The sequence below is a fragment of the Microcaecilia unicolor genome, chromosome 3, assembly GCF_901765095.1.
Source record: "Microcaecilia unicolor chromosome 3, aMicUni1.1, whole genome shotgun sequence".
In the NCBI taxonomy this organism is placed as follows: Eukaryota; Metazoa; Chordata; class Amphibia; order Gymnophiona; family Siphonopidae; genus Microcaecilia; species Microcaecilia unicolor.
In genome coordinates, this window is record NC_044033.1 from 157,463,705 (window position 1) to 157,476,757 (window position 13,053).

Below are 13,053 nucleotides of genomic sequence, written 5' to 3' on the forward strand. Positions count from 1 at the left end.
CAAAGTGGTCCACCTAAATAGCAGGCCTATCTTTGGCCACTATAAACTTAACCAGCATTTGACTTAGCCGGTTAAGTTTCAGCTGGCCAAAAAACTCCTGGATATTCAATGCTGGTTACCGTAAACGGCCTGGCATTGAATATCTTAGGCCAGCATTGATTGTGGAACTTACGCTTGCTGCCTCCCGCGGTCTCAATATCGGCCTATCTAAATTCATGGAATCCAAAAGTATCATGAGACTTTGGTTCATATTTATTTTATAAACTTAGTTTTTTAAATCGGATTGGTTTCATATGCTCTGTAGTCTGGAAGAAAAGTATATGAAAAATACGAGGGGAACATTCATTATCCAGAATTAACTTGAATTCTAACCACTTTGGATAGAAGGTGTTTTACGGTTATTACTATTTCAATTATATAGCATTTTACCCAAAGTACAAATAAGTACTGAATATAAAAATTAAAAATTGTACAACTTATCATTTATAATATAGTACTTCCACTTGCATGAGCATTTCAGAGAGGTTCTCTCATCATTCTTTTACTGTATCAGTCACCCAAAGGGCTCTGTGGATAATTCTCTATCATCCTAGAAATTCAGACAAGACCATTTCTGTCTCTATTTGTTCACAGACACTATCCTAGATCATCATATTCCTAAGAATCCAGATCCGATTATGCATATTTCTGTTAGTGCCAAGGGTAGATTTCTGCGTGCACAGAGCATACTTTACCATGTCGGAATTCTGCATGCCCATATAATCAAGATAATCTAAAGGAAGCCCTTGTCGAAACTCAACATCTTCTTCAATGGCTACTTGCAAAGCTGCAGGAAGGAGCTAGAGAAAGAAAGAATGCTCTTTTAATCACATCATGATCATTTTCAGGAGCACTCAAGTGAATCAGGAACCAAACAGTTATTTTGAGTTACGGTTCTGCTCCCTCTTGCTACTCTTTTATATCATAAGCACAAAATGTCAATACTGCCACTTGCTTCAAGATACTACCATGTCCTGAAGGGATAACTATAGGAACCATTTTTCATTATGATGTTTAATCTATATATAGTACTTGACAGACAAAAACTACAATCTAACAACATTTTACAGTGATGAAAAAGTGGCGAGAGAGGGGTAGTGAAATTTGAAGAATGTAAGAAAATACAGTGAGGTGAACAAAAAATCCCTTCTGCCCGTATCAGACTAATACTAAAGCTTGAGGGCATATATCTACATCACAAACAAAATGTTAAAAAAAAAAATCACTAGTCAGATTTAACTCTTCTTACTTCAGCAAACACAGGGGTATAAGGGAAGAAAGGGAAGGGGAGGAAGAGCTAAGGGATGCCACAGCCATCAGTTTGTTGCCTCCCTTCAGTTAACCTTTCTGGTCTAAAAGCAGCACTAACCACAGGCAGAGGGTAAAATCAGCAAGGAGATGAATTCTGTGAGTTTTGCTGGGAATTTCTGGCCTCCTACCAGTGTTGTCAGTGTAGTTCACAATGTGACTGTTTCCTGCCAGAGACCATCTTGTTCTTGTCTGGAATCTTATATAAACCCTCAACTTTTCTTGCAAGAAATTTCCTTTACTGGAAATTTTAGACCTGTTTCCAATTTATCTTTCTTGTTTAGGTTCTTAGAGAAAGTTGTATTATCCCAATTACTTGATTTTGTTGATGAACATAACGTGCTTTCCGATTCTCAGTCAGGTTTTAGGAAATTTCATGGCACAGAGACAGTTTTGCTGGACATTGTTGATGATTGTTGGAAGTATCTCGACAAGGAGACTAATATTCTTCTGCTGTTGCTAGACCTAAGTGCTGCTTCTGATACTTTGGAGTATTCCATTTTGTTTAATAGGTTATCTGGTATTGGGATTTGTGATATAGTGCTGTTACGGTTTAGATCCTTCTCAGCATGTTCTTGTTGGCTCTGAGCTATCTATACTCAAGCCTTTGTTGTTTGGAGTACTGCAGAGTGCTCTTCTATCACTACTGTTCATATTCATACATTTGTTGAAAATATTCAGTTATATATTCCTTTAGGCTCTGCTCAAAGGGATCGGTTAGAGAAAAGTTATTGTCTTGTTTAACTGCCATTAAGAACTGGATATGACTGAATGAACTTCAATTGAATACTTACAAGCCGGAATTTTTAGGTGTCCATAGCTATACTCATCCTGCTTTGATGTGGAATGGATCTACTATACTGGCTAAAGATCAAGTACTTAGCCTAGGAATTGAACTGGATAATGGACTTTCTTTTGAAGCTCATATTTCACGAGTAGTCAGTTCTTCCTTGTACTATCTCCATTAGCTTCATAGGATTTGCCTCTATTTTTCTACACCTGATTTTGCTCAACTGGTTTATGCCTATGTGATTATACATATATAATGTGTTATTTGTGGGCTTACCAGCTAAAGAGACTTCAATGGGTTCAAAATGCTGTTGCTCAACTTTTGACACTAGTATGTTTTGTCATATTACACCTTCTTTGCAGTAACTCCCTTGTTAAGTGCTGTTCTTTTAAACCGTTGGTTTTAGCGTTTAAGATTTTTCATGGGATAGCGTATATTGAGACAAACTGGCAGTTTTATATCCCTTATTCACTCAAAGTTAGAGATGTTTTTCTCTTCCTTCTACCAGATCTTTTTGGCTTGAATGTGCCCATATTCATGCATATTTTTCCCTCTTTGGTTTTTTTATGGAATTTTATTTCTCTGTCCCTCAGAGATTGGTTTATTGGAATTTTGTAGAAATACTAAAATCTTTTTTGTTACCTTGATTCGTATGAGAAAGATTCTGGGGGCTTGGGATTTATGATGTTTATATTATTAGTTGTTTTTATGTATTAGTTTTACCTGTTTTGTCTGTATTTCATTGTAGTTTATCATATTCTGTATATAAAAAAGTGGATATTATTGGGAAAGTGGGCTAAATATGCGAATTAATGAATATATAAATAAGAGCTTGGTCTGCACTAATTGACATAGTCTTGTGCTTTGGCTGCCCATTTCTCACTGGATCCTACTCATCATTTGATATTTAGCAAAACACACTTTGAAAGTGCTAAACCCCTCCGAGAAAAGCTGCATTGGCTCCCAATCAAAGAACGGGTCATCTTCAAAATCTGCACTCTGGTCCACAAAATTATATATGGCGTAGTCCCAGGATATACGATAGACCATATAGATCTACCAACAAGAAACAGATTTGGATCGTCACGATCATTCCTAAACCTACACTACCCAAATTGCAAAGGACTGAAATACAAAACAACCTACGCATCCGGACTCTCCTACTTAAGCGCACAATTAAGGAATGGCCTCCCAAAAGCTGTGAAAACAATCCATGACCACCTGAACTTCAGGAAATCACTAAAAACCAACCTCTTCAAAAAGGCTTATGTAAATCTCTTCACCCAGCAACACAGCATGACTAATGATCGTACTGGACAACACACAATCTTCATCCCTTCAACCCTCCACATATACCTCATTCGATCACTACACAACCTCCTTGTATCTGTTATCATCCGACTGGGCAAACGCCTTTGACGGCGCTATGTAAGCCACTTTGAGCCTGCAAATAGGTGGGAAAATGTGGGGTACAAATGTAACAAATAAATAAATCTTGTTAGATGCTTCTTTATTCTGCTCCAGATCTCACTAGAACTTGGTCATAATTCCTGCCTTGCTGCTCATTGAGTGCTGTACATGCTGTGCCTTCTGGTTCTCTCCTAGGTTCAGGCAGTGAAAACCTGGAAGTCAGGTTGGGGGGAGTTGGGACAGGACATGGTTGATATTTTGTACTACTTCTAAGATGTTTTGGTTTGTTGAAAAATTAAAAAAAAAAAAAAGAGACCTGGAAGCCATCAGCACCCAAGGGCTCAACCCAAAAGGAATGTGGTCATCATAGGTTGACTGAATCTGATAGAAGCCTGGATGTTAAAACACAGACTGAAGTTAAATTCAGAAAAAAAACAAGTCTATGTTTTGGAAGTTCATTCAATTTAATACCTTCAATAATTACTGTGGACCAGAAAAATTATGAATTGTCATTTTGTATTAAAATTTTAGGGATCCACTTGGACAACACATTAACATTAGAAACCCAAATAAATTGTTTAATTAGGAAAACTTTTTTTTTACTCTTTAGGAAATTAAGACAAATACATAAATACTTTCGGGAGGATCAGTTTACAATAATGGTTCAGTCAATCATTTCAGCCAGCTGGGCTATTGTAATATTATATATTTGGGATGTTCAAAACAATTAAAAAGGCTTCAAACTATTCAAAACACAGCACTTCATTTAATTTTCTCATTAAAGAAATCCGAGTGTTTTCTCCATAAGACCTTATATTGCCTGGTCCCATCTTACTTTCATGGACATTTTAAGCTAGCAAAAAATAAGGGACTCTAGGAAAGAGTGATTTTTTTTTTCCTTTCTCCTCCCCTAGAAGTATAAAAGGCTGAACATTTTTCAATATTTGTTCTCTTTCCAAACAGCTAGGTTCGTAAAAGAAATTTCTACTATAATTAGATCAACTGGCTCTTATATAGAATTCCGTCATAACATGAAAACACTAATTCAGGAAGTCCGTCCAAAATTGGATGTTTCTATGAGAAAGACGTCTTTCTCATAGAAACATCCAATTTTGGACGTCCTCAACTGCCCATTGCCGAAACATCCAAAATTTGGACGTCCTCAACTGCCCATTGCCGAAACGTCCAAAATTTTCAACTGCCCCGTCACAGAAACGTCCAAAATTTGGATGTCCTCAACTGCCCAGTCACAGAAATGTCCAAAATTTGGACGTCCTCAACTACCCTCACTGGCAGGCTTGCTGTAGGGGGGGGAATGGGGGCCTGCCAGCATGCAAATGCATGCTGGACAGGGCTTATCATTCCTCCCCAATGATCTGCAAACCCTAACACCAGCTCGGAGCTGGCGTAGGGTTTGTCGCAGCCAGCAACCCAATCTTTGGTGCGCTGGACGCTGATAATTGGGGATGAATGTGTTAAGCGCTGATTAGCACGCATTTGCATGCTACTTGCGCTAAGAGCCCTCGAGTGCATTGTTTCATGCGCTCGACGGCTCTGATCATGGGGCAGTAGCAAACGCTGGCGCTAGTATGGCGCTAACAGCCTCTAGCGCCGGCGTTTGCTTTTGATCACCTGCCTGTGAGTGAAGGGAGAGATCTTTAGAGATATGGGGAAGAGGAGAGAAAGAATGGGAATCAATGACTTTTTTTTAATATAGAAGGGAGGGGAGAGAAGAAGAAAAACTAAAATTGGGTTTGTTTCACATAAGGGGGGAGGGGTCAGCATGAAAAAAGGTATTGAGTGAGTGGGAGAGAAAGAAGGTAATCAGACTGCATAGAAAGCTGGAAACAGAGACAAGGAGTAGAGAAGAGCAGTCAGGGATTCAGAGACTGCACAGGAATTAAGGGCAGACAATAGAAACCAGGAAATTGGTTATGACTGAGGGTGTGAGATGGGAGTATGGCAAGTGGGTAAACGGGTAGGGAAAGGTTGGAACATGGTATACATGATATGGAGGAGAAAGGCAGTGAAAAAGAATGGATCTCTGAAGCATGCCTAGAGTGGAAATAAGGCTGAAGAGCTAGTTAAAGAGAGGTAACAAGAGGCAAGAGAGAAAAATGGTCTAGACATCAGTGAGGGAATGAGTGACAGGGAAGAAGCTAGGACTAGTGAAGGGATCAAAGGCAGATGGGGGCATAGAAGGATAAGATAGGAGAAAGACAGGGGCAAAACAAGCATTGGAAAAAGGGCGAGAATGAGAAATGGAAAGGTAAAAAGGAGGAGCTAGAACTGGAAAGTGAAAGAAGAGGGAATTAGGAATAAACATTTAGAATTGAGAGATCAGCAGAAAAAGAAATGGAGAAAAATTAGATGAGAAAAGAAAGCTCATGTCAGGACAGATGTAGAAGAAGGCGACAATGGAGAGAGAAGAAATGGAAAAAGACTAAAAGAAGAACACAAAAATGTGGAAGAGGGGCTAATATAATGAGAAAAATAAAATGCCCGGACAATACCAGAAAGGAAAAATCTTTACTTTCAATTTTTAGGAATTGGACTATATTAGCTTGGGCATTGTATACTGCTTGTGTTTGTACAGGACAAAATGCAGTTCTATTTCTTTTTATCCAGCATAGCACCTTTTGTTTCTCTCCCTAATTGCTTATTTTGGATTAGGTAAGGCTCTGTTCATATCCTATATTTGTGATTGTACTGACAGATTCTGCTAATGTCTAGTTCAGAAGTCCTATGTATTCTGTTTTCCTCAGAGTCAAGTTCTACAAATGGGCAAGTTTTGCGCATACCATGACATAATGAACCTCAATCCTAGGCCAGAGTCTGTGGCTTATGATCTCAGTCTCTCCAATTTACTGCTAACCCTCACTGTAGAATTTGCATCGTGCCAAAGAGAGCTTTCCTCTGGAGGTAGAGTAAGTTGTTAACACATACAGGCAATCTATCGAGATGTGCTTGGAAACTTTTTGATCAAGCCTGGGCATCCAGGCTTGGTGAATAAAGCCTTTTTGCTGCCATACTGGTGGTGTTTCACCTTTGGTTTCATTAAAATAGTAACATACCCCCTCTATATCCAAAGCTATTTAATCAGTCAGAAGTAGCCGCTGACCGGTTAAATAGCATTTTACTGCCTAACTGTGGATATTCAGCAGTTGATAACTGGTTATTGCCTGCTAAATATCCGTAGTTAGCAGCTAACCAGCTATGTTTAGCAGTTAAAAAAAGGCCACAAATAGTAGGCCTATCATTAATCGCTAAAAAAACATCGGGCCCATAGTAACATAGTAGATGACAACAGACCTGTAGGGTCCACCCAGTCCAGTGGTGTGCTGGTAAATTTTTAACAACAGGCTCTCTCCATGGTCCACCTCGGCGCCCCCCCCCCTGTCCACCACTGCGCCCCCCCGTGCACCTCGCTGCCCCCCAAAATTGCAGAGCTGGCTATAGCCAGTGGGGGGGGGGGGGGGGGGGGGGGCAATGCATTACTCTGTCCAGGAAAAAAAAATTAAATGATCCCAGGTTCCAATCTAATTCATGTTTAATGTGGGATAAAATGCCATAAATAAGTAAATAAATATAAACTTTTAATGTTGAGCACCTGATTCTCAAAGGGAACATATTCCAAACACTATAATGAAAATAAAATGATTTTTTCTACCTTTGTTGTCTGGTGACTGTTTTTCTGATCATGCTGGCCCAGTATCCGATTCTGCTGCTATCTGTCCTCTTAACTCCGTTTCCAGGGTTTCCATTTATTTCTTTCCTTTCCTCCTTTCTTCTTCATTTCTGGTCCTCAGCTTCTGCCTATTTTCTTCATCCATGTGCAGTTTTTCTCCTCTCTTCCTTTTCCTTTATCTTATCTCCTTCCTCACTCTTCCCTCCTCTGCATCCATGTCCAGCATTTATTCTCTCTCCCCTCCTCTCCCCCTGCCCTCCATCCACTCATGGCCAGCGACCCTTCTCTCCCCTGCCCTCCATCCACCCATGGCCAGCAGTGACCCTCCTCTCCCCTGCATGCACCCATGGCCAGCGACCCTTCTCTCCCCTGCCCTCCATCCACCCATGGCCAGCAGTGACCCTCCTCTCCCCTGCATGCACCCATGGCCAGCGACCCTTCTCTCCCCTGCCCTCCATCCACCCATGGCCAGCAGTGACCCTCCTCTCCCCTGCCCTGCATGCACCCATGGCCAGCGACCCTTCTCTCCCCTGCCCTCCATCCACCCATGGCCAGCGACCCTTCTCTCCCCTGCCCTCCATCCACCCATGGCCAGCAGTGACCCTCCTCTCCCCTGCCCTGCATGCACCCATGGCCAGCGACCCTTCTCTCCCCTGCCCTCCATCCACCCATGGCCAGCAGTGACCCTCCTCTCCCCTGCCCTGCATGCACCCATGGCCAGCGACTCTTCTCTCCCCTGCCCTCCATCCACCCATGGCCAGCGACCCTTCTCTCCCCTGCCCTCCATCTACCCATGGCCAGCAGTGACCCTCCTCTCCCCTGCCCTGCATGCACCCATGGCCAGCGACCCTTCTCTCCCCTGCCCTCCATCCACCCATGGCCAGCGACCCTTCTCTCCCCTGCCCTGCATGCACCCATGGCCAGCAGCTCCCTTCTTTCCCCTGCCACCCCCTCCCGACTTGTTCCGCAAATTCTCCTGCTTCCTCCCTCCCGATCCGGTCCCTCACTGACCCTACCTTGGCCATCAAATTCTTCAGGGCAGGCAGTGTTGCCTGCCCGCTGTCATCGCTGACCTTCCTCCGCCGCCCGATCGCGTTTCAAAATGGCCGCCGAGACTTACAGAAGTCTCACGAGGCCGCCTCTGGAAGTCTCGGCGGCCATTTTTAAAGTACAAACAGGCGGCGGAGGAAAGTCAGCGATAGCTGTGGGCAGGCAACACTGCCTGCCCCGAAGAATTCGATATTCAAGGTAGGATCGATGAGGGACCGGATCCGGAGGGCGGAGGGAGGGAGAGCCGGCTCGCAAGTCCGGCCAAAATTTAACAACCGGATCTTGCGAGCCGGAGCGAGCCGGCTCCAGCACACCACTGACCCAGTCTGTCCAAGACTTGTACAGTAGCATCAACACCTCCTTCTGCTGATTATATCCCTCTCTCTGTGCAGTCTAGCATCCTTTAGGCGACAGCCACGCCCTGTCACATTGTTTCATCACCTTGAGATCCTCAAACACCATCACCTCAAGGTCCCTCTCCTGAGCTGCGCTTATCAATCTCTCTCCTCCTATCTGGTACATTCCTTTTGGATTTCTGTACCCCAAGTACATCACTCTGCACTTCTTGGCATTAAATTTGAACTTCACACAAAAACAGAAGGGAAATCTGATAAGGTTTCTGTCAATAATCAAAATTCTACAAGGAAACCTAAAATCATTTATGGCTAATACTTGCTTTAAACTTAAAAACATTCTGAAAATGGTGCTCAGAGTAAACTTGTGATACCCAATGCTGGATACACTATGTTCTGAGAAGTTCTGAGAGAAGATGCATTCTCTGGGTAAGTGATATTATTTTGCTCTGTGTTTGGTAACTTAAAGATTGGGTTTAAAAGAGAAATTGTAGGATATTGATAAACACAGAATTAAAAGAAAAAAAAAAAGCAAACTTTATCAGCTAGTCTCCATACCCTTCCCCCCCCCCCCCCCCCCCCCAGTTTTAAAACTTGAATTTTCTGCCACACAGCATTAACAGATAGACTCTAGAAGGCACAGCAGGACCTAGTTCAGTCTTAGAAAAAGAAAACAAATAAAAGAGAAAAGCAAGAATTATTAACTAGTTTCTATAGTGTACAACCCTTTTCCTCAGTTTTAAACAAACTTTCTCTTGAGGTGGAAACCTAACACATAAGAGTATTAGAAAGGATAATAGCAAGGCTCAAACAGCAAGGCTCAAACAGTCATAAAAGAAAGTTATTTTCTGTTTGCCTGCTGGAGAGGTAGCACTGCTACTGACCTGAATTAGGTGTTAAGATGTGAGGAAGCTGAATATTTGCAAAGGTTACAAAGGGCAATCTAATTACTGGGATAGCTTCGAAGGGTTTGTTTGAAGCAGTCTCCTTAAAATACAAACTGTATAGAGAGGAAAGGTCCCATTTAACTTTCTTTCTGAGAAGTTCTGAGAGAAGAGGACATTTCTCTGGTAAGTGACATTATTTTCCTCTGTGCTTGGTAACTTAAACATTGGGTTTAAAAGAGGAATAGTAGGATATTGATAAACACAGTTAGAATTTAAAAACAAAAAGCATCAAACTTTATTAGCTAATCTCCATACCCTTTTCCCCCCAGTTTTAAAACTTGAATATTCTGCCACAGCAATAACAGACACTAGAAGGAACAGTGGGGCCTATTTCAGTCCTTATTCCCACCCACCCTTTGCGCAACTCTTCATTTACAGTCAATTATTCTAATTGGGACAACAAGATGAGAATTTTCATTAGAGTTGTAATTACATTTAATTAGTGTCTAAGAAGCAAACACTAAAAAAAAGCGAAGATACTTACCTGTAGCAGGTATTCTCCGAGGACAGCAGGCTGATTGTTCTCACATGTGGGTCGTCGTCGTGCATGGTGGCCCCAGGACGGAGATTTTCTAATAAAATCTAAAAGAGCTTTGCGACAGCCAGCAAAGCACAGGACGGACGCACTGCGCATGCACGGCCATCTTCCCGCCTGCGCGCATCCGTTCCCGCCTCAGTTATATGAAAAGCAAACAAAGAATAAAACCAACTCCAAAGGGGAGGTGGGCGGGTTGCTGAGAACAATCAGCCTGCTGTCCTTGGAGAATACCTGCTACAGGTAAGTATCTTCGCTTTCTCAAAGGACAAGCAGGCTGCTTGTTCTCACATGTGGGGTATCCCTAGCCCCCAGGCTCACTCAAAACAACAAAGAAAGGTCAATTGGGCCTTGCAACAGCGAGGACATAACAGAGATTGAACTATGAAGAACTAACAGAGTGCAGCCTGGAACAGAAAAACAAATAGGAATGGGGGTGGAGTTGGATTCTAGACCCCAAACCGATTCTGCAGCAAGGACTGCCCAAACCGACTGTCGCGTTGGGTATCCTGCTGAAGGCAGTAATCAGAGGTGAATGTGTGGACTGATGACCACGTCACAACCTTGCAAATCTCTTCAATAGTGGCTGACTTCAAGTGAGCCACTGATGCTGCCATGGCTCTAACACTATGCGCCGTGACATAACCCTCAAGAGTCAACCCAGCTTGGGCATAAGTGAAGGCTATGCAATCTGCTAGCCAATTGGAAATGGTGCGTTTCCCGACAGTGACTCCCTTCCTATTGGGATCAAAAGAGACAAACATTTGGGCGGACTGTCTGAAGGGGCTTGTCCACTTCACATAGAAGGCCAATGCTCTCTTGCAGTCAAATGTATGCAACTGACGTTCAGCAGGGCAGGTATGAGGACAGGGAAAAAATGTTGGCAAGACAATTGACTGGTTCAGATGGAACTCAGATCACCTTCGGCAAGAACTTAGGGTGAGTGCGGAGGACTACTCTGTTATGATGAAATTTAGTATAAGGAGCATGGGCTACCAAGGCTTGAAACTCACTGACTCCACGAGCTGAAGTAACTGCCACCAAGAAAATGACCTTCCAGATCAAGTACTTCAGATGGCAGGAATCCAGTGGCTCAAAAGGAGGTTTCATCAGCTGGGTGAGAACGACATTGAGATCCCATGACACTGGTGGAGGTCTGACTGGGGGCTTTGACAAAAGCAAACCTCTCATGAAGCGAACAACTAAAGGCTATCCAGAGATAGGCTTACCCTCTACACAATAATGGAAAGCACTAATTGCACTAAGATGAACTCTTACGGAGTTGGTCTTGAGACCAGACTCTGACAAGTGCAGAAGGTATTCAAGCAGGGTCTGTGTAGGACAAGAGCGAGGATCTAGGGCCTTGCTATCACACCAGACGGCAAACCTCCTCCACATAAAAGAGTAACACTTCTTTGTGGAATCTTTCCTGGAAGCAAGACTCGTGAGACACCCTCAGAAAGACTCAATGAAGCGAAGTCTACGCTCTCAACATCCAGGCCGTGAGAGCCAGGGACTGGAGGTCGGGATGCAGAAGCACCCCCTTGTTCTGAGTGATGAGGGTTGGAAAACACTCCAATCTCCACGGATCTTCGGAGGACAACTCCAGAAGAAGAGGGAACCAAATCTGATGCGGCCAAAAGGGCGCAATCAGAATCATGGTTCCGCGGTCTTGCTTGAGTTTCAGCAAAGTCTTCTCCACCAAAGGTATGGGAGGATACGCGTACAGAAGGCCCGTCGCCCAATGAAGGAGAAAGGCATCTGACGCTAGCCTGTCGTGGGCCTGAAGTTTGGAACCGAACTGAGGGACTTTGTGATTGAGCTGAGTGGCAAAAAGATCCACTGAGGGGGTGCCCCACTCTCGGAAGATCTTGTGAACAACTCTGCAGCTGAGCGACCACTCGTGAGGTTGCATGATCCTGCTCAATCTGTCGGCCAGACTGTTGTTTACGCCTGCCAGATACGTGGCCTAAATAAACATGCCATGACGGTGTTGTAGGATTGTTGTAGGAGGTGGAAGGCCTCCAAATATTTAATATACAGAATTAATTTTCTCATATTGGACAGAGAGGAATGAAGGCTTCTCTCCATCCAAATCATGAGAAACAGAGCTTGCTGGAATAGCAATTACACTTTACCTCCCCCCTCTTGCCAAGCCAGGTGAATTGTAAATCTGAATTGCCCCCAATCTCACCCATTAAGTGTGACCGGTCTCAGGGAAATTCAGGTGACAGAATTCTTTTCCCATGCCCCTTGGAAGTAAGGCTTCTTCAATCCAGGAGAGAACTACCTTCTTTTCAACTATGTGGAGACATAGCAGGTAAACACCTTGCAGAAGAGATCAAACACTGTCTCTCTCTGAGAAACAAACACTGTGGAACCAAGTGGTAGTGGTTTTATGACAGGCAGCAACATGACAAACTGGCAAGAAAGGAATCTAACACCTACCTCTATAAGGAAGCAGTAGTTAAATTTTGTCTCCTCTTTTAGAATAAGGGGAAATACTAAGATAAAAGATCATAGGTTCTGAGAAATATATCCTTGTGTGAGAAAAGCTGTAAAGATGGACAAACAGACCTAATGTTTTCCTCAAAACAGATGCTATGTATTTCTTTATTGACGGGAGATCCTGACTGACTGTGGGATACTAATTGAGGAGGTGAGGGAAGCCCTCCCCTCTCTCTTGCTCTTTTGTACTGTAAGGGAAAGAAAGTTCTATATATTATGTCTTTGCCAGATAAGAAGTTGGTCAGTGTCTAGTGCACTCTGCCCCATGCCAGGGGATGGAGAGCCTGACCTGACCATTTCCATTGTCCTTTCATGTTTTTTCTCCTCTTTTCTATACTAGACTATACTTGAATATTTTCTTATTTTTTTATCCTAATCTCTGGATAATTAAATAAACCTGTGTTAACCCCAGGAAGTGCTTCCTT

At 43.0% G+C, this 13,053-nt stretch overlaps 1 protein-coding gene across 1 annotated transcript in view; it reads right to left on the reverse strand.

Moving 5' to 3' along the window:
* LOC115465794 (ribosomal oxygenase 1-like) overlaps positions 1–13,053 on the reverse strand; it is a 123,362-nt gene that overhangs the window by 73,441 nt on the left and 36,868 nt on the right. The window contains exon 7 of the mRNA XM_030196522.1: positions 735–839. Within this exon, the coding sequence (XP_030052382.1) occupies positions 735–839 (105 nt within the window). The remainder of the gene's footprint in view (positions 1–734; positions 840–13,053) is intronic.